The sequence below is a fragment of the Etheostoma cragini genome, chromosome 13 (assembly GCF_013103735.1).
Source record: "Etheostoma cragini isolate CJK2018 chromosome 13, CSU_Ecrag_1.0, whole genome shotgun sequence".
Classification (NCBI taxonomy): Eukaryota; Metazoa; Chordata; class Actinopteri; order Perciformes; family Percidae; genus Etheostoma; species Etheostoma cragini.
In genome coordinates, this window is record NC_048419.1 from 16,698,584 (window position 1) to 16,720,325 (window position 21,742).

The following is a 21,742-nucleotide window of genomic DNA, read 5'->3' on the forward strand; positions in this document are numbered from 1 at the left end:
GATGCAACAGAAACACTATGTGGCATCAGAGTTAAATACCTCGCAATAAAAGTCAATGCTAAATCTAGTTTTTTTAATTAATATTTCTGCACAAAATGTAAACATTTTTAAAGCCTAAATTAGATTTTTAAACAATGATGGAGAATATACAGAATATACACTTTTTCATGTTGCGTGAAATGGTCTTTACATGGTTACCCTTCTTAGCAGCCATGTCCTAAAGACAACAGATGGTATAGTTACTGCATAGTAAATGGTTGGAAACAAATTCAAGTGTTATTTTTTAAGGAAATATGTAGTTACACTAATGCCCATAATCACTTGCTACGGCATAGTAGCAAGCTTGAGACCTGTAGAGACAAAACCAACCCTATTTTTTTTCTTTCCCCGTTATGTCACTAACACAACTCATTTTTAATTTCTTCCTTGTTGTCTTGTCTGTTTGTTTTTAACATTGTTGTTTGCTTCTTAATTAGTTTGATTAGTTCTTTAGACATACTTGATAAGTTGCCTGTATAAGACACACAAAAAATTGCAGTCCTTCCTCCTCTCTGCTCTGAAGCAGCGACGGGCAGTGCTCTGCTACGTCTGCTAGCTTTTCAACATTACCAACTCTGCCTTTATGGAGTTTCCATCCGTGTTGGCTTGAGTTTGAACGTTCAGTCTTGTCTTGGAAAACAGTAGTTAAAAAACAATCTCATCACAAGGCAACATCTGTTTAGGCCAATTGCCACGGAAGGCTCTTGGAGAACTAGTATGGGCTACTATAAACATATTTGAGCGGTGGAGTTTACTCTTGACACTGGGAACAAGAACAATCTCAATTCAGATGTTCAATTAGCTTCTTCTAAGCTTTCAGGCGCATCTTATGGTCTTTATCAGCAAAAGTATGTTTTTCAACACTATCGGCTTGGTCAAAGTCACCACATGAACCATGTAAAGATCAGGGTTGTAGACCAAGGTCACATTCTTTGCAACCTTTATACTGATAAAAAAGCATGGGTTTGTCCATTGTAGCAATCCTTTTGACAACACAGCACATGGAGTATCTCCATTAGTTTGTCCTTAGTATCAACCCACAGTTTTTGCGCTGATGGCTGCAGAAGTGTATAACCCAGAAGATACTTTCACACATCATTAACTATGTCACTCAGAGGTACTTTAGAGTAATTCAGAGTTTGTTGCAAGACAATTAAATAGAAATGTGATTGCTGTTTTCTAAAGAATCTATTTTATAAAAAAAAATCAAAAATATTTTGATTTATTTTAAAATCATGGAAAAGTAAATGTACTTTATTGTCACATTACATGCATGTAGCAACATTTTCATGCCTTTGATCCAAAGGTAACTTTAAATAAAATGGATTTATGGATTGCATTTTCTCCCTTCTCCACCCCTTGCTCTGTGCCTGATGGTACTATAGTAGCCACTTGATTTCTCTGATCAAGGACACTGACTGGAGCACCTAGGACATGTTTTTGATGGTGGGGGAAAGCGGGTCACTCAGAGGGAACCCACGGAAACACGGGGAGAACATACAAACTCCACACAGAAAAGCCCAGAACAACTTGGATTCAAACCCAGAACTTTGTTCAACCATTGGGCCACCATGCTGCTACGTGTGCATTGCAAAATATGCTTTGATTTAGTTAAACATATTTTTGGTTTTTAGCAATAAGCACCATATACATTTTGACACAACACTACTACAACACAGCTAGGTCAGATGGGTGATTAAACAGGACTCGCCCTTAAAGTTCTAAATTATTAATATGGTCCTTTAGTGTTGCATATTTTCAAATACATTTGCAATACATCAAATTACAAAAAAGCAACTGACACACAATAAAAAGGGGCATTTGGGGCACCTGTAGATCCAGGACCCAAGGGCAGTTTTCCACTTTGCCTGTTTTTATCAAGCCATGCAAAGGAACTCAACCTTTTCAACTGTTGTTGAGAGACACATTTTATTTATAGCACGTTCACACTGCGGACTACTTTTTTTGCTATAAAGCATCTGTGTAATAGAGTTTGTGCTGAAAAAATCAAACTAAAAACAGAAATAAAAGGCCACACTGACTTTTGGAATGATGGAATCTGTGTGAACAAATCTAGGCAAGCCAAGCATCCACAGTCAGGTACACACCGAGCCATTGAAATGCTGTCTGTTCAATTGTTGTTGGTTATTGTGAATTTTGGACTTCTATTTTTTTGTTGGTTCCTGGGAAAGGCAAGATGTGTGGTTTTTCATGCCTTGGACCCAGAGGTAACATTAAATAAAATGGATTCATGAATTGTATTTTCCCCCTTCTCCACCTTAGCTCTGTGTCCGATGGTACCAGTAGCCACTCGTCTCACCTTTTGTACTTGCCCAGTCACACTGCTTTGGGTTGCTCTTTCAATTTACTTCCAGTATATCAAGCTATCCCAACTGGGTGTCTCTGCAAACATGGCTGCACACTGGGCTCCAGTGTTAGAATTGCTAAAAAAAACACAACCTAATCTCTGCCTTGGCCTACTGTGCCCATCCTGTCTGCCCACTCTCATTAGTCAGGACAAGGCCACGCACATCAAAGCTCACTAGTTCTGTAGGTCACAGTCCTCACTTATGAGGAAGGTCAGGGTAGGTTTGTATCCTAAAAAAATATCTTCGTTTTTTTCTACTTCTATCTATTCATACAAACGCACACATTACATTTTTGGCTCATCCTGGAAGAGGGTTCCCTCCTGGAGGTTTCTCACTTTTAATCTCCTGAGTCTAGGCCGGATATAGTCATATGCTGTACAGATTGTACAGGTACTGTACTTTATGAACGGTTTCATTGTTCATTTTTTTAATTCACATGGAAGCCCCAATTGTGTCCAATTACAGTCATGTCTACTTTGGATCACCTGCAGGTCAAGGTCTACATCACAAGATCACTACTCTGGGGCAACTTTAATCCACCTGTGGCCAGAATTCCTCTTCCCCTGTTAATCTCTGTATTTCCTGAAGGCAAACTACAACAAGAAAAAGATTAGAGGACTTAACGATTGTTTAGTGAAACAAAAAGACCCAGTGTTGCCACCGAAGAGCCAACATTTGTACTTATGAGGCTTCCTTCCTGCCACATAAACTGTATTTCTTTTATAAACTGCATTAGGACTGTAAAAAGGTTGAATATTTTTTATTTAGGAGTTTATTGATACTGTAATGCATACATTTTATTTTATTTTAGTTTATGACCGCTATAAAAATGTAGTTTTACGTATTGATGCGTCTCCATTTGTCTGATTTATCTGTTTGTTATATTCTCAGTTAATTAATAAACTGTTTTGTCTATAATACATGCCAGGAGGTAACATTACTCATAATTTCCCAGACCCAAAGCTGGCATCTTCAAATTAATAACTTTATTTATATAGCACATTTTGAAACAAAGTTACAAAATGCTTTACAATAAAAACAAAAAAAAAGTAAACAAAATGTGTCACACAAGACATAAAATTGCTCATTTTTATCCGACTAACAAGTTTACATTAATATATGCCAAAAAGTAAACAGAATTCTCACATTTAAAAAGCCAAAAGTAAAAATAAAAATAAAAAGAATGGTAAATTATGTAAATGTTGGCCAATTAATCGTTTCAGCTCTTAATAGTTACTTAAAAAAAGTGCTTTCAATTGTGTTACTGTTCATTAATGGGAATGCATATGCAGAGGAAAACAGATCTGTCACTGTGTTATGGTTTTATTAATGTGAGCTTTGGTGCAGCACATTACAAGTTCCATTGAGACATGGTTTAAAATACATTGGCCCACACAGTACATGTTTTTTGTTTTTAAATGTAATACTGTTACATTATTCTATTATTATTTGTTGTGGAGAGGGATTTAAAGAACATTAAAACAAATTAATTAAAACTTAATACACATTTTTAAAAAAAGTGTAGTGTATCTTTCTGTACAAGTTGTAAGATTTATGCAAAGAAAATCTTCCTCCAAAATGTATACCCAAGCATTTCCAACCTAATATGGTTTTTCCTTTTCATTATTAAATTAGGCCATCTGCGCCCATTCATCCAGCTCCCATGACTCTCTCTGATCCGCCTCGCTGCTTCTCAGTGTGACGCACTAATCACAAACTGGAAGGTGAGTTTTACTGATTTTATTTCTTCTCTTTAAAACTGAAAAGACACATGTAGACATGAAACAGCAAGCAGCAGGAAATTTAATTGGTGGACAGAATTAACAAGTATGATCCTGGTCACTCGTAGTGGGGCTCCAATGATAACATGTATTAATACACCTCACAATAATATTGATAGAAAGAATAAACCGGCTGAAAATAAGTGCAGACTTTGCCTCATTTCAGATCAATAAACCAGATGCTGATTATGCCTTTAAACAATGAAATATTGTTCATATAATGAACCTCTTGTCACAGTGCTTAGATGTGGTTATTTACCTAACTTAACATTCCCGATGGCTGATTTGACAACACACAGCCAAAGTGCAGGCATGATGATGTAACTAAGACAGCAGAGTTCAAACAAATAATCATGAAACACTACTGTCTAAGAGCATGTTCAGAACATAAAACTCAGGGGGAAATGCAAATGTGTATTGTCTGGGATGAAATATCACTGTCTCTTTCATGATGCTACATGTTGCTTGACTTTGGGAAGTTATCATCAAAATCACATCTCCGCTAGCAAAAGAAGACATTAATCAAAGCAGGAAATTACCCTCATTTTAAATGTGATCAAATCAATTTAAAAGACATTTAGAAAATATAACAATCATTGTAAAAAAAAAAAAAAAATCTAGCTATGACAAAAGGATATATGGAAACATGTTTTCTTTTTCACTGATTACTGAACAAAAAGAATGTACACACTGTGGAATGACTGAATAAAGACAACATCAAACAATGTATACATTGGATCTTGTAGTTTTGTCCAGGAGCAATAGTTGTGTTTTTCCTACACCGTTGATACTTATCAGTTCTGACATTTCCACCAGCTTTATAATGACGTGATGTCGAAATAAATGTACATGGGGCAGGTGCAGCAGTCTGTGTTATCTTTGCAATAGGAGAGAGAAAGAAACGGACATCAGAAACAACATACAGACATGTTCAAGCTTAAAGTGGATTTGGTCAATGCTATAAATCTCTGGCTTATCTAATGGCACAACGTTATAATACTGTTTACAAAAAATATCAAATTGTGAAAAATGATTCTGGCCACAATATTCATCTTTTTAATGTTTTTTGACCTACTACTAAGGCTGCCTTGTGCTGTCATGAATTTGTTTTTGTTAAAGGCAGTTGCTTGGGCATTACAGTCTACATACAATCAAAGACATTGAACAGAGATGCAACACTGTGGTCTGTAAAGTAATGTTGAATAAGCATGCTATTGTTTTCCATAATGGAAAAGTTAATAGTACACTCATTAAAACGTACCATACATATCTTCTAAGTGTCATTTATTTCTGGAATAAAACTGGACATGCTGACTCCTGCTCTGTGTTGGTGTGCCTGTTCTACATTTAGCCAACTCCGGAGGTCATTACCCAAAACATGTTAAACCATTTAAAAAAAGATTTTTGCTTCTATTACATGTGTTGTTTTTACATTGGCAACATTTTCTGGACTAAAATTGAACTAAATCTTATAAAAAAAAAGTCGGCAGGTAAAACAAAACATGGCGGCTCCAATACACATTAAAACATGAGACATTACACAGGACTGCGTGCAGATTTTTACAACAGTGTCAGAACTAAGCTGATGGGTTACTGCGCATCACACGTCACCAAAGGGCATCATGCAGGGCAGTGGTCTTAAGATATGCCATGGTATATTCATATGGTTCTAGAGCTTGCCCGTGACTAACATGCAGTCAGTGGAAGACAATATCGTCGTTTTGCTGCTATAGACATATATATGGACATTCAATTCAACTGATTTAGTCCATTAGACATAAACTGTGTCTAATGAACTGTGGACATTATTGGTGCAAGAGAAAGACGCTTGAACAAAAATTGTTGGCAGAATTTACTGCTTTGTTTTTCCAGACATAAACATATCCATGTCTAAAAAAAAAATTGAATTATAGGTAAATAAAGAGCAGAATCAACAGAGAAAATTGTCAGCAACACTGAGACATGTTTATTGCGGGGGGGAAGGGGGGGGGGGGAAGCGTGCAAGATTGCCATGCAGCCAATAATTAGTGCGGATGATAATGACAAGGTATCGGATTAGTTTGAGATTTAAAAAGAAAAAAAGCTCTTGTCATGGGTAAGGTACAGTACTTATTGCAGTAAAACAATAGTTCACGTAACTCGAAATGCACGTGGTGGCCTGAGAAACTTTTGCAAGCCAGTTTTGGAGAAACAGCTGATTAACTTTAGTACACTCCTTACCAATTCAAAACTTTCAACTGCAACTTACATTTTGCATTATGTTTTTCTACAGGCTAGGCAATGGGTAATGCAGAACTGGCTTGCAGAATGTTTTTCACTTTGCGGCACACCATGATCACGCCAACATCTTTGGGGAATAACTGGTTGTATCGTGTGACAACCAGGGACTATGTGTGGTACATTTACAAGATTAAGCGACACATTGCAGTCAGATCTTATATACAGTATAAATATATATATATATATATGTTTATGGCATTAGCATTGTTCTACTTAACAATTTGTGAACTATCGCCTTTGGTCTTTACAGTGCCCATGCAGCCACCTTCAATTTCCAGAAAGCTCTTAGAGACAGGATCAAATAAGCAAACTTACTTCATTCATACCTAAAAAAAAGAACAACAAAAACAGAGAACAAAAGAGGATCAGAACTCTCATTTACAGTCTGCATGTATCCTATGGTGCACATTAGTGCCATATTTAGATCATGTTTTACTTTATTCACATTATATTACAATCATGATAAGACACTCATCGAGGAAAGACTGAATGTATCGAACATCATTTTAATTCCTTAAATCTTCCGACATGATTGTACAAAACAAATGCATGTGGAAGATTGTTTGAAACATTATCAACATGTTCTGATGTATAGTATACGTATTCTAAATCCAAGATAAAGTGAATAGGACTTTACAATGCTATACGCAGAGAGAGAGAAAGAGAGAGGGAGAAGCAGAGAGACAGACAGGAGATTAAAAGAAGTCAAGATGGAAGAGACGCCAGGAGACAGTCCGATCTACACCCCAGAGTTTAACCCCCCACCTCCCTCAGTAACCCTAGTGTCGTACTTTTCCAGGAATGTAGTTACGGTCAATGCTTTCCTCTTGCAGAAACATGTGAAGGCAGCGCTCGTTCTGGGCCAAGGGATGACCTGCAATTCTGCAGAAACATACACACAAACGGCCAAAAGCTTTTCATGGAGGCTGGTGAGATGCAATAGTGGATTAGTTAATTGCCGCACAGACACAGATTAGGTTAAGCCTTGTGTGACTGACTCTACTAAATGTGTGAATTTCAGTTTGGGCCAAAACATTTTTTTTTAAATAAGAAAACCTGCAGGAAACACAGTCAAAACTGGTATGTTCCACATTAACTCATGCTTATGTGACAAATAGGTTGGCTTTATCTACATCTAAGAACACACAAAGTATGTATTACTAATACAGTACTAATTTAGGGCTGAACTGACTGACCTGTTGATGAACTGCTCGAGGCCCGATCGCCGCTCCTCAATGAAGGACTCCTCAAAAAGGCCCTCGTCTCCGCGGAATGGCAACTGTCTCTTCAGGGCCTTGCCCGGCAGAGATGGTACTACAATCTGAAGGTCACAAATAACAGAAAAGATAACTCATGAATTTGGCAGAACTTGCAACTATCTTCCAAGAATCCTAACCATTAGGTCATTCATTTTAAATTTCATACAAAGAACATAATTCACTCCCTGGACAAAATGTAAGCACTGCCATCACCAACCTGCACATTATGCAATCAGAATTCATTGGGTACTTTTTTGTCATATGGCATGGGTGTGTCCAAGGGTTTTGGAGTTCTAGAAGAGGGTTTCAGAAACACTATTGAACATATTAGCCATAACAAATCCTTACTCACCGGATGTCCTGCTACTTAATGATAGCTCTAACTTGAACCTCTGTGTGAAGAAGAGACGTCTGTGGTTAGCTGGTCTGACAGCTGCTAAACGATTAATAACTTATGGATGGAAAGCTCCGCATTCAGTCAATATATACAGTAAATAACTCCTTGACTTTATAGACATTGCAAATATGGAACAATGGTTTGCCAACCAGGCAAAAACAGAAAATATAACACAATGGAAAGAAGCTCTCATTAAAATTAAATCCATACTATAAAATGGTTTTCCATGTCCAATAGGTCCAGGGTAGATGGGTGAGTTGGGGTATTTTTCTTTTACTTATGTATTTTATTATTGTTTCTTTGTTGCATTTTGTTCTAGTGTGTGTTTTATGTTGTTTAATCATTCAATTGATTGCTAGTATTATAGGCGTGTACATTTGCAAGCATGCACATTTATAAACTTACAATATTGGCAGTTCATTGATGTGTAATTTCACATTGTATAATTTATGTAAATCAACAAAATGAATAAAAAATTGATCACAAAAAAAGAAATACCACATGGCATTTAAATTGCACACTCGCTGTGCTGTTAAGTTGAAACTACGCACATTTACATTCATATATTTAAGCTTTTCATTCACTATATCAGGACAGAAGACAAAACCTAGAGTGTAATCATACTTTTTACTTTAATATATGAAGGGATTATATCTTTTTACCAACATTGACACTTATCACTTGTTATAAGATATATTCGATGTACTATATTCAACTATATTCAACTGCTTGGCTGTTTAGCAATATAGGGGTGATTGTCACACTCTGTTCTCATAAAAGCCTATGCAAGCATTTCACAGGATGTTCTTTTTGTTGAAACATGTATCTCACGTTCTTTTATTGAAACATGTATCTCACTAAAGCACAAGGACGAAGGCCCAAACGGTTAGGACTGACACACACACTCACACACTATTCTGTTTGTATCAGTCCGGTTAGGACTGATACCACACACACACACAAACACACACACACACTATTCTGTTTGTATCAGTCCGGTTAGGACTGACACACACACTCACACACTATTCCGTTTGTATCAACCTATAAATAAAGGAACAAGGAACTGTCTCGGCGCGACTCTCTTGGGTGTTTCAGCCGAGCAGGTTGCCCTTTGTACAAAGTAGCTTGGTGTCCCGTGTCATCTCTTGAGCCATCTTGAACGTGAAGAGAGAAATCTCTTCACGTCACATCATTGTAATTATGGTACTAGTTTGCACCAGCCAACCTGCTACAAAGATTAGCCTGAAACTCAACATTGTTGCTTACTCACCTTACTGTCTCTTTCCAGCTCATTCTTTAACCACTCAAAGTCACTGTATCTTCTTCTCACACAGGAATCCTTCAGTTTGAAAATGGGAAGGTTTGTCTACACAGATAAGAAGAAAAAAACAGCTCATGATTTATCCCAACTTCAAACATTTGACATGGTTGTTGTTGCATAGTGAGAACAAGGCTTGCTGGACAGCTGACAACTATCATGACTGAGTGTTGGAGGCATTGGAAGTGCCCTGAGCAACAAAGGTGTGACAATAACAGATTTCTTACCAACATAATTTGAGTAAATAAATAGCATTAAAGTCTCCGGTTAGACTTGCACGCTGGTTAGATGTGGAGAATGTGGTTCTTTTTCTTTGTAAACCTTTTCAGTTGTAAGTGTTGGGGCATGTAATGCTTATTTTCATTATGGGTTATTTTATGGGCAATTGATTTATCTTTTAGTTTGCAGGATGTATAATGAGTAATTCCCAGAGCCCAATGTGTCATCTTCAAATTGCTTATGTCCTACCAACAGTCCAAAACCCAACTGTATTTACTTTCTCATCAAAACGAGGAGTTGTAGTCAAGACAAGCCTGTTAAGTTACAATTATGCAATTTCAATGTTAGCATCAACTTCCAGGAAATGTTTTCTTTAAACTTAGCGGTGTCAGCAATTTTCTGAAACTCATTCCTACAAGCTCAACCGCCTTTGTATGCTAAAGAAGGAAGTTTAACTTACAACTAGTTAGCTGCAACTGATAATGTTTATATTCTTCCTATTTAATAAGGATACACATGTAATTTTGCCCATTTCCATAAAACCACCAACATTTCAGCATTCCACCTAGGTTAAAGGTCGCATTTAATAAAAATCAGATTTCCTTGTATTGTTTTTTTTTTAAATTATAAAGCTGGTTGACGTGGTAAATAAATACTTTGAAAGTATCAAAATTCTCAATTTGAAAATTGACAAAGCCCATACTTTGTGCCTTTAAACCAGCCGAAGGTACTTCAGTATGTTTGGGATGTCCCAACTAGCTAGATGTAGAAAGTGTGGTGCTACAGTGCGGTTACAGCTGAAACGAACCGTGTCAGACAGAGGGTGAATACAGGTATATGCAGACATGGCTACAGTATGAGAAAAATGTTTTTAAACATTAAGGCATCTAAACACGTTCTAGTAAAAACTAACGCTAAAAGCACAAATATGACATTAAAAGGAGCATGATATGGGACCTTTAAGTAGCGTTTTCTGTACATGTCAAGATGTAACATTAACAGCTAGCTAGTCATGTCTGTTTACGTTTATTTTGTCGACAAGCATATTTGGCGTTATACATGTAGAGAGACAGACTACGTTAAATTAGTCTTTACTTTCTTGGCAACTAAAGTGTATGTAGCACTTAGCTAGCTTCACGGTGTCAGCTGGGACCCAATGATTTTCACTGTCGTAATGTTTCATTCTGTTAGCTAGCTACATAGCTAGTTTAAAAGGCATTTAACTCTAACGTTAAGTGCCATGGCTTAGCTAGCATTGTCGATCTGCTTTCACCATGTGTGCTGGAAGAAGTGGGTTATGTCATGAAACGTCGACATGCCAGCCTTGCGAACTACATCGAGCAAGCTGCCTCCGACAGGCCTCTGACAATCCCCGGTCCTGATTTTTACTGGAGCTCCATCTTGGCCTATTCAAGGCTCCTATTGTAAACAACACAGCAACGGGGTTGTGTGAGTATTTTTTTCCCCAAGGAAGGCGAAGGCATGTCCCGCCCTTCTCTACCTTAGTCTCCCTCTGATTGGCTTAACCTAAGATTCTTACCCTAAGCATAACCAATCCCACTCCTCTTGCTTAAATCTAACCAACCCAACCAGAGCAGACAACGAGTACTAGCCATTCAGAGGCAGAGTAGGGCGGGTCATTCCTTTCCCATGCCCACGCCATCCTTGGAAATTGTGGTTCCCGGGGTTGACTTCAGCACAGCGAATAAAATATGCTAACTGGCTAGCAACAACACTGTAATTAACAGTTAGCTTAGCAAATAAAAGCTAACGCTGCAACAGTTTTGGGCTTGTGATTTGAGCACCTACCCGCATGCGAACTTCATAGTTTGTGTAACGGTTCCGTCCAACTCCAACGATTTGTGGATCATAAACGTCTATCTCCAGAAAATTGCTGGGGGGGCCGTAAGCATCCGTCAGGTCCTGGGGCTTGGAATTCAACCGGCGAGTGTCGGCCACCGCAGGGTCTGTCATTTTCTCGGTTTGTAATTTTTGGACGACCAACGGCGAATCAAACCAACTAAATGAACAGTAAAATCTTAAATCTCATCTGAAGACATCAATTGATTGCGATAGCTGATCGGTTCAGCTAGGGAAGTAGCTGACTCGTATCTCGCTCTTCTTGCGGGGGCCAGCCGCCCTGCGCCCTACCTTTCTTGAATCTGAAAAATGCGTTGACTCAGTTCCGTACTGTGTGGGACACTGGACTCCCTCTAATGGACAGTGAGATAACTTGACTGAGGAGATTGAACTAGGTTACTCTAATATCATTTTAGTCGTACAATTAATGTCACAGAACTTTCGACATGTTTATTTATTTAAAAAAAAACAGGTCATGACAGATACAGTGCAGCATAGAGACTACAGATTTTGAACACAAACATTAAAATGCAAGAAAGGCTTGGGCCTAGGAAGCAGAAACGTCTAACCACATTGAAAAAGTACATTCAATTAAGATAGGTAGCATTCAAAATGATGGGATATAATACAAAAAGTATGTGGCTGGGTTAAAACTATTCTTTTTGCCTGCTACAGGGATTCCCTAAGGGAGCTCAGGGGTTTCCCAAAAACAGAGAAGCATTTTATTTTTTACAAAAATTCTATCCATCCAATTAATACAATGACAGAATTTATGACTATTTTGGGCATGGGTCACTTTCTGTAATAAAACAATATAACAGCAAACATCCTATCAGACCGGGACGTGGGCATAGCTCAAAATTCTGGGCCCTGTAAAAGGCATTTTCTATTGGCCAATCCCTGCATCCAAAGCTATTCATTCTAGCATCTTTTTGGACCCTCCTCACATAAGGGCCCTGGGTACTCAGTCCCCTTCCCCCCCCCTAGTCCGACGCCCCTGCATATAGTTGCAATTAATATTTTTCTCTGACAGAAAATCATTAATTTACAATAAGAATAGGGTACAGATGAATTGTTGCAGAAGGTAACTTAGTCTCCTTTGGCTGTAATGTGAGCTAAACCGGGTTTCATGAACCAAAGCATAAAGAGATTGTTACAGCAACCAACGTAATATCTTATAAATCACATTTCATGAAACCCAACGATGCTCCTCACAGGTACAGGGGGACAAGGGTAAAGAAAATAGTAGGCTAACATGGACTAAAAAGAAAAAAATGTCCACGCTTAATAGAAGTTGGACATAATTTGTTGTTGGCCACTGATGTACAACAGCATCATGAGTTATACAATTATTTTATGAATGAAATAGACATATTACATTCAATTTTTTAAAATGATTTACACTCCCATAATTGTCTCCATCTGCTAAAAGCCCAAGATTGACTTAGTTCCTACCGTTGTCTTTCACTTTCCCTTTTAGCTTTTAGTTCTTAGTCTTTCAATTAATTTCCATCTTTTCTGTGATGCTCCTTCCCCAGAATCACCCATAACGTCCAACCACATTGAAAAAGTACATTCAATTAAGATAGGTTACATTCAAAATGATGGGACATAATACAAAAAGTGTTTGGCTGGGTTAAAACTATTCTATTTGCCTGCTACAGTGATTCCCAAAGTGAGCTCAGGGGTCTCCCAGAAAAAAAAGAATCATTTTATTTTTTACTAAAATTCCATCCATCCAATTATTACAATGACAGAATGTATGACTATTTTGGGCATAGGTCCCGCCCCCCCCCCAACCCAGTCCGATGCTCTTGGACAGGGACCCTGGGACAAAGGTTATTGACAAAAATAGGGCCGATGTGTTGCAAATGCCAGGGCTGTTTATTTTTTTATCCCAGTCCGTCACTTGGCATAATGAGTAATTTATTAATGATCGATAGATCAGTTGGAAGGCCTTTGATGAGAGCACATTTTGGGTTGCCCGTTTATACTTTTCTATTTGGTAATAACGCAGTTATTAATATAAAAATCCATTAAAAGAAGCCAATGGTTTCTTACTTTCTAATAACCCACCAAGTCTTCACTCATAAAGTCTTCTTTCAACTTTCCTAATGATGTTAGTAAAGTCTTTGGGAAAGGGTTTTTACAATAATCCATCTAGCTGTAAAATTGTTAAAAACAGATTTTTTTGTAGTATTGTAGGGATTTTTTAGAATGGAAAACCCTAATGTTGCAGATATAACATTAGTTAGTGATGATGTGGAACCATTAATAAAGCCAAGAGTTCATTAGAAGCAAAGGGTGCCTAATTAGAAGGTGGTAATTTGACTAGCTGATTAAGTGAACAATGAATGCTTCCTTCTTGGCTGCTAAACAGGACACATTTGAAGCTGTAGTGAAGAGGAGGTCACAGAACAAACTAAATCATTATCTATCATTGATCACCCCGACCACCCTCTCCACACCACACTGGTCCAACAGTGGAGCTCCTTCTCTTAGAGAATCCGACAACTTCGATGTCACAAGGACCACTACAAGAACTCATTCCTAGCACAGGAAATACCACTTTTTAACACTCTATCACTGAATGTTAGATAAGACTCTGAGACATCACAACTGCACTAAGTGCAACTTGCACAATAGGTTTACTTACATAATTTACTTTACTTACTTTATTAATACTATTTAAGTAGTTGTACATTTTAAATCCCAATTTCTACGTATTTTAAATATTTGTTGTTGTATTCTATCCTATTTATTATTTCACGTATAGTGTACCCTATTATTTTGTGCATATTCTGTATGTGTGCTGTCAGTCTGATATTTTGCTGCAGTAACACTGTCATTTTACCATTTATTGACCTTTATGCATTGTGTTTTTTGTCAGTACTATACATTAAATACAAATAATCATTTAACGAATATTGTGACCAGTAATGTATTTTGCCGAAAATATTGGGATATTAGATTTGATTAATTTCCTACAATTCTAAAACAACACATACAAATGTTTGTATGTGTTATGTCTCTCATAATAATACACTTTCTGTTTGAGGAATAACTGAAAGGTGACTTTCTTATTGTTATTAAATTGACTCTTATTTTAATTTAGTTTTGTATAGCTATAGTACCCTGTGAAGCAAGTTTAAAGAGTAAATACATGCCACTAATGAAAAGTAATATAAAGGAAGTAGTTTAGAATCAATTATTTGTGGTAAAATATGCTAATATAATCAGGGTTTGTTTTACTTGTAACTGCTGCATCAGGTTGTTGATATTCTGTAACATTAATAGCTTTAATTGAATCAATTGCTTATAAGGGACCTGAACAAATATCTGGTTTCTTCTCATAGGGGAAATCTAACATATCTTGATCCATTTTCTGATCCCTGCAGTAATGCAGGATATGTGTCAGTTTAAGACATTTTGGACGTTTAAGGAGACCCAACCCTGATTGAGATGCCTCCTAAACAGGAACTTGCCTCTCTTCCTCAGATGAGACTAAAACTGTGAGATGGAAGAGGAGCAAGGAGTAGACAGGTCCAGTTCGTTCACAGGGATGAAGACGGAGCAGTCGGTTTGGTCGGTGGTGACAGAGCAGGTTGAGCAGTCAGAGCTCTCGCTGTCGGACTGGCGCACATGGCAGTACTCACGCACAGGGCAGGGACGCTCATTGTAGTTTAAACCCTCTTTCAGGCTTTTAGGGAATTTAAACCAATCCTTTAAAAAAGAACAACACATATGACTTGTTTGGCTGTCACCTCACATGATGGTACATTTGTGGCATGTGCATTTATTCCAATGACTGCAATATAATTTTATTTGCTGCCAAATAAAAAAGAGATAAGATTTGAATGCAAATCTTTTGTGTGATGGCGGGCACAGCACTCTGGATACTACTAACCTCAATGTTTTGAAGGTTTGGGGATGGCTTGGGAACCACAGGGATGAAGATGATTCTGATTCTGTATAGGAGGCAGGCACATTTTAACTCTCAGAGGATCAAATCAACAACAGCTCATCTGCTCAATTGTAAGTTTTACTGCATAATGCAAACAATTAAAAAGGTTTAGGTAAAAATAAACTGAGGAAATAGGAACACATTGGTGATACTCTGTGGCTACTCCATACCCATATACCATCATTTATACATGACATATGACCCACCTTTCATGGTGCAGCAACATCATGACCAGTATGATGAGGATAAAAGCACCCACAGCGTACAGCACTGGAGTCCACACAGACATTGAACTGTTCGTCACAGGGTCTGTGAGGAGGAGAGAGATGTGGATTGTAATTGTTTCTTAGTCTTGTACCTTTACTGTATTGTGGACATGCAGGGCAGCAGGTACAGATAGTTAAAACCACCTCTAATTAGAGTAAGACAGATATACTGATTAGCTGACAATACAGTATTGTCCAATTTTGGCCTATTACAGACCTACTGGTAATTTTTTGTTTTGGCGTACTGTGTATGTTTTTTGATATGCAACGATATGAAAACCTTTTTTACAGAACAAAAAACGATGCATGTTGTGATTCAGAAATAATGTCAAAGTTATGTATTTAAATGGTCAGCACCAGACTGATACTGAACATGATGTTTATTGGCATTTCTTTAAACCTATTACAATCGTCACGGCTAACGCAATCAAGTGGAACGTGGTAGCTATAGACTAGATAGATAGATGGATAAATAGATAGATACTTTATTCATTCTGAGGGAAATTTAAGAAACGTTGCTGCAATGTTTATTTACATTTCTGGGGAGGTGCATGTCAGGTTATGGCTTAGACCTGGGGCCTGTTGCACGAAACCAAGATAAGGGATTAAGCCGGGATATTCAAGTTATCCTGGATGAATTTAACTTTGACTTGGTTGCACGAAACCAGGTTGAAATAAACCCAACCAAGTAACCATGGAGATTTATTCTTTGCGGCTAGCCTGGTCCATAGCTGGCTAACAGCCAGGCTAAAATTAATCCTGGAGTCTCATGTGTTAAATCAACTGCCGCTCTGATCCCAAATAAACGTGTTTAACAGTTATTCCGTTGTCTTCTGAATGTGTTCTGCTTTATTTTTATCAACATGCATTACTTGTCACTATTGTTTTCACAAGTTTGATTTAAACCCTACCATTACAGTTGTTTAGACGGTTAGAAATGGTTGCACTGGCACCCAGATGCGGAGTGGCAATCTGGAAAGTCGGGACTTTTCCCGGGGAGACAGTAGTGTTTCGAGGCTGCCTGGCGTGCGGCCGCGGCCTGCCGGCAGACCTGTGCGCTGCGTCAGTGTCCACTCTCTCTGGAAAAGTAGAGATGAGCAGTACGGCGTCCGTGGTCGATGCAGGTTCAGGTTCATAAAAAGGACGCTCCAGAGATTAAGTGGGACAATGCTGCCATATTCCCAGATGATATTAATGGCAGACTGATCAGAGACCAATACATTCTTGATTTCATTTTTTGTTGCTTGTACTTCTCTAATAAAGGATAGTTTGTGTTACTCCTTAATATATAGGCTTAATGTTTTTCTATCATAGCTTACATTGGTTTCATAACCTTCTCAATTAGCCTCACATGCCTGGACCAATAACGTGGCCTATTTACAGTACGTATATAGTGTAGTTTACATTCAGCACACTGCTAACACCACAATGCTTCTTAATCTTTTTATTTTGGTGCTGTCACTTGTCAGAAGAATAAAAAAACATGAACATTGTTTTACAAATATGTTCACAGCGTGTATTTAAGTGACTTATTTCTTTTTCTAGTTTTTGTCCCTTTCTGATTGTTCTGTATGAACATTGATAATTGTACAAAGAATTAGACATAGCTTAGAGATTTGTGCATAGGGTTGTAAAACGTTGTAACCTACAACTTTGCAAAAATGTGGAGTGACTAGTAGGCTAAGTAGATAGTTTTACATCCTTACACATTCAGTCAGTCCACTATAGTCTGTGCCGCAGACACGCCACAGGCGTCTTCTCCATTTCTGCATCAGTAAATCTGTGATCAATACCGTGGTCTATTTAAGAAAGCTGTGAACGTGCACTTATTCCTGCTATCTACACCTGGCTTGACATAGCTTCACCTGTTCATCCTGGCTCGGCAAACATGCAACCGATTAAGCCGCAATGAGCGGATCACACTAAGTCAAGCTGCGCTTTTTCACTTATCCTGGATTTCTTTATTCTACTTTCGTGCAACAGGCCCCAGATTGATGCTTCTGCGGAGAATCCACGTATACCTGAGCGTTTGCCATAGCCTACGTTAGTGGTCTAAAGTTTGCACTTGTGTGTTGGTGTGTGTGTCAGGGGAAAGTTTGGTAGAGCAAGTGAGAGAGTGACGGCGATTAGCTTTGGAGCAAGTAGCCTACCGACTTTAGAGGCATATTGAGAAAAACAAAGTATCTTCCCTGTGCTTTCTGACTTTGGTGGGAAGGCTGTAGCAGCAAAAGTTAGCCTTCTTCTGTTGTTTAAAGGAGAACCAAGAAATGAGCAGGGGGAAATGCAACGCTGCAACGGCCAAGCGATGTGCGTCACCGCAGCCTGGTCTCACAGAATTACGTGAAATGATCCCGAACTGTTAACACCGCATTACGTGGTGGTGACAAGGAATTTGTGAAAGGTCTGTGTGGCCAGCACGGAAAACCATTCCAATGTAAAGTCTATGAGAAGATGCCGAAGCATTAGGAGCAAATATGGTGGCGAGTAGTATGAACGCCCAAAACAACTGCGTAAGGGACCGGTGGATGGCTCAAACACAGGACTTTCACCCGGGGATCGTGTTTCGCATGTAATGTTTCCTAAAGTCGCTTTCTTATTTTCCTTAACCAATCTGTACCATTCTTCTCGCGTGTCACGTAAACGTATGCCCACCCACAACCTCTGCCTTAACTTAAGGGGCCGTGTTCATTTCACAGAATTCTGTGAGATCAGGTTGGTCACTGCGCCGTATAGCTACATTTCTGGAGAGGTGGCCGCCAGGCTATAGCACATAGGATTTGGCGTAGGGTCGGTATCTCCACGTAGGCTACTTACATACGTAGCCACGGTGTCAATTTAACGCTGAAGCATTAATTGGCTTTTAGGGTACGATGAAGGGTTCGTGTCTACGTGTATAGACGTATGTAGGCTACCTCAAAATGTCAATTCCACATGTTGAAATTCATCAAATTTTGTTGCACATTTATCAAAAATGTTTACATTCATAAGAATATGCACATTTTTGAAGACTATAGGAAATAAGTCATGAGGCAGGGTGTTTTGGAAATACCATCGGTTAGTGTTTTGGAAATACCACATACTGGTTCTGTGCCTGAGACTTAAAATTGAGACTTAATAATAGTTGCAATTTCAACTAGTTGGCTGTGGAAGTAACTGATTAGTTAATTCTTTCAGTAGAAGTTGTTGTGAGTTCTGGGCCTTTATGCTAGCAGACATTTGGTAATTTTACCTGTGCTGTTGTTGGATCCCCAGACCACAGGCTCAGACCAGTCACTCCAGAATATGGAATCTCCACAGCTGTACCCCATTTTGCTCCGCACCTGCAGCTCATACAGGGAACTACGGGAGGGCAAGTTGAGGCAGTAATTCTGCTTCCCTAGGCTGACAAAAGAGGGCTTTGGAGAGTAAGATAGAGGAGAGAAAGGAGATGAGTGCATAAGTCAACAAAGACTGAAAAAGAGATTTATTGTTCCTCAAAACTGCCTACCGCCCAGTCCCCCTTGTTGATCCTGTAGCGAACTTGACTTTCCACACAATTAGGAGAAGTTTGGGTCCAGTTGAGCCACAGGTTAGAGTCGGCGCCATATTGGACAGTCAGGTTGGTTGGTGGATTGAACTTGACTGGAGACAACACAGGCCATATAATGATACAAAATAGACAATGTGATGACAATTTAATTGGGCGGACATACTAAAAGAATATATTTTTATTTTCAGCCGTAGAAGTTTTTTTTTTCTTTAATGCTTTTCCCTGTTTCAAAATACTAGCATTGTTGTTCCTTTCCTGGACAAAGACACACTTGCGCTGCACCAGTACGTATAATTAATTGGTTTACTATTTGGAAGTTCCTACCAATGTTATGTTGAACCCAGTAAATAAGCATACCTTTTGTTTTAAGATTATGTTCCTTCTCCTTGGGACTCTGGTTTTCTTGTACCAGTCTGGTGTAAAATGTGTTGAACCTATTAAGTAAGCCATAGGGCTGGTTACATCCAGTGTTTATGTTGTTCTCTGACAGATAGGAGGGGCACTCACTGGAGACGTTGGCACCTTGGAACCTGTAAAGAAATCACTATTTAGACATTCCACATAGAAAGCAAAGTATGGTGGTGGTCTTTCTTTGTAATTTGTCATATTCAGATACTAGGGCTTGTTGCACAAGGATAATTTCTCTGAAGAGCCAACTAAAAAAGTATTTGCTTAGTGTTAAAGAAACAAATCAAGCCTGTTACTCCTGAGGTCTCTATATGATTAATCACTATGCTATAAGCATGGATAGCCTATTCAGAGACAAGGTCAGATGTACCTCATGCTCAGTCTTTAAAAGAATGTGACATGTTTATAAATTTCTACTTTAATTTAATGGGAAATCTTTAAGGTTTACAGTAGCAGTTAACATGTTGAATTACATAAATCTAATACATTTAGAATATATAAGCTAGAAAAAATGAATACAATTATAGGAAACTGTGTGAAATGAAGAAAAGCAACTAAGCTGGAGCTAGTGAGGTAGACTATATCAGAGAATTTAGTTTCACACTGATAATTGCAGTATGTATGTAAAGTGATTGCACCCCAGATAAAATAGGCTAACATCAGATGTTCAAATTACATGCAGAAACCTATTCTGAATAAACACTTTTACTTTTATCTTTCACGGAAGTCCAATATTTTACTCTTCACAGTTCAATACATTCAGATTATATTACAAAATGTGTTTGAGTTTGTCAGGGTCACTAATGAGTACAAACCAGCCGTAGAAGGTGTAATTGACCTCTGGAGTCCCCTCCTTATTCCAAGAACAGTGAACATATTTCAGATGAACCACCAAACAGTCCACATCTGTCAGAGACACGGGAGGGTTGACGCCAGCAGAATAGTTTCATGAAGACAAATTACCCAAAAAACAGGCTTACACATACAGAATACACAGTACCCTATGATAAAAGATAAAGGTAATAGACTAATAGCAGGACACACACACACACACACACACGCACACAAAATAAGGAAATGGTAGCACAATGACGACAAGGGAATTTACGCAAAAATGCCCCTAATCAAGGAAGTACAGATTTAGTCAACTCGAATACACAAGTGAATAAGTATTTACAATATTAAGGCCTAATCACATTTCAAGGCAGTTGTGCTGTTTCTAATTTTGATTTTAATTTTAGAAAAGTTATCAAAAATACAGTAAAAATCACTGCTGGATAGTGAACCTTTTTTTAATATGGATTATTAACTAAAATTATAGATACAAAGTCAATGAACAAAAGCAGCTTCACATCAAAACAGTCAAATGTAAAACAATATGATAAGACCAAAAGCCTTCAAAGCTAATGCATTACCTTATTGGTCAAACACATCCAAATACGCTAAAAACAGTTATTCATAATATATTTTGGTTACAGAGTAGCCTTGGTAAAGAGACTATTGTAAATCTTTGGAGAGAGAGCCTTGATACGATAGAGTACACAATTTTCCTAAAATGTAAAATATACATTTTAAAAGTGCTTACCGGGGGGTTCTTTGGCAAACACATGTCCTGTCAGACAGAGAAGCAGAAGCAGTCTTGTCAGCATCATGGCTAACAGAAAATGCATGCTCTCAGCATCGGCGTATATCTAATTCTACATAATTTAGAAGTGACGTGTCACATACTTCACTTCTGTGTTTTTTCTGCTCCTAATCTGACTGTCGTGGGTTTTGTTTCCTGTCAGAGGAAGCTCTCTTCATATTATAGATCTAGATGACATGCCTACAGTTAGGCCTTCTTCCGTATAGCTGTAATGTGAAATAACACACACAGGCAAGTAAAAAAACAAAAACATAAAGCACATCAAATCCTGTTCAATGCTGTTGAAATGCAAACACATGCAGTGTCACTTTAAAGGTTATAAAAAAGAATAATATCAATCACTGAACACAGATGGATACAACTTAGAAAATGTATAACTTAACATAAGACAAATGGTCTCCAATG

At 38.1% G+C, this 21,742-nt stretch overlaps 2 protein-coding genes and 1 long non-coding RNA gene across 5 annotated transcripts; 1 reads left to right on the forward strand and 2 right to left on the reverse strand.

Annotated features, from left to right (window-relative positions):
- The first annotated feature begins 875 nt into the window (after positions 1–875).
- Positions 876–18,248, forward strand: LOC117956155. Its single transcript, XR_004659191.1, has 3 exons — positions 876–887; positions 2,136–2,139; positions 18,077–18,248. It is a non-coding gene; the product is annotated as an uncharacterized LOC117956155 (long non-coding RNA).
- snx12 (sorting nexin 12) lies at positions 3,716–11,851 on the reverse strand. 2 transcript variants are annotated; one of them, XM_034891083.1, is made up of 6 exons: positions 11,475–11,850; positions 9,399–9,494; positions 7,666–7,790; positions 7,261–7,351; positions 6,785–6,795; positions 3,716–5,066 (listed from the first exon to the last, which is right to left on the reverse strand). In XM_034891083.1, exons 1-5 carry the CDS (start codon positions 11,637–11,639, stop codon positions 6,790–6,792), a joined length of 483 nt encoding a protein of 160 aa, XP_034746974.1. In that variant the 5' UTR covers positions 11,640–11,850; the 3' UTR covers positions 3,716–5,066; positions 6,785–6,789. The 2 variants fall into 2 exon arrangements, with proteins under 2 accessions (XP_034746974.1, XP_034746973.1); XM_034891082.1 differs by lacking the exons at positions 3,716–5,066; positions 6,785–6,795 and having other exon boundaries at positions 7,234–7,351; positions 11,475–11,851.
- On the reverse strand, positions 14,772–21,500 carry LOC117956151 (cytokine receptor common subunit gamma-like). 2 transcript variants are annotated; one of them, XM_034891079.1, is made up of 10 exons: positions 21,278–21,500; positions 20,508–20,598; positions 19,642–19,814; positions 19,243–19,376; positions 18,985–19,150; positions 18,836–18,840; positions 17,714–17,721; positions 15,696–15,788; positions 15,433–15,493; positions 14,772–15,248 (listed from the first exon to the last, which is right to left on the reverse strand). In XM_034891079.1, exons 1-10 carry the CDS (start codon positions 21,360–21,362, stop codon positions 15,030–15,032), a joined length of 1,035 nt encoding a protein of 344 aa, XP_034746970.1. In that variant the 5' UTR covers positions 21,363–21,500; the 3' UTR covers positions 14,772–15,029. The 2 variants fall into 2 exon arrangements, with proteins under 2 accessions (XP_034746970.1, XP_034746971.1); XM_034891080.1 differs by lacking the exons at positions 17,714–17,721; positions 18,836–18,840 and having other exon boundaries at positions 15,696–15,798; positions 21,278–21,499.
- Between the last annotated feature and the right edge of the window lie 242 nt (positions 21,501–21,742).

Bases quoted from the DNA above. Each gene is read 5' to 3' on its own strand.
- snx12 (XM_034891082.1), bottom strand. From the start codon at position 11,639: ATGACAGACCCTGCGGTGGCCGACACTCGCCGGTTGAATTCCAAGCCC. The intron at 9,495-11,474 runs GTAGGTGCTCAA...TTATCTGTGTAG, and splicing joins ACTATGAAGTTCGCATGCGG to ACAAACCTTCCCATTTTCAA. The intron at 7,791-9,398 runs GTGAGTAAGCAA...TGTGACCTTCAG, and splicing joins AGCTGGAAAGAGACAGTAAG to ATTGTAGTACCATCTCTGCC.
- LOC117956151 (XM_034891079.1), bottom strand. From the start codon at position 21,362: ATGCATTTTCTGTTAGCCATGATGCTGACAAGACTGCTTCTGCTTCTC. The intron at 19,815-20,507 runs GTTTGTACTCAT...ATTTCTTTACAG, and splicing joins AATTACACCTTCTACGGCTG to GTTCCAAGGTGCCAACGTCT. The intron at 15,249-15,432 runs GTTAGTAGTATC...TCTTTTTTAAAG, and splicing joins CAAACCTTCAAAACATTGAG to GATTGGTTTAAATTCCCTAA.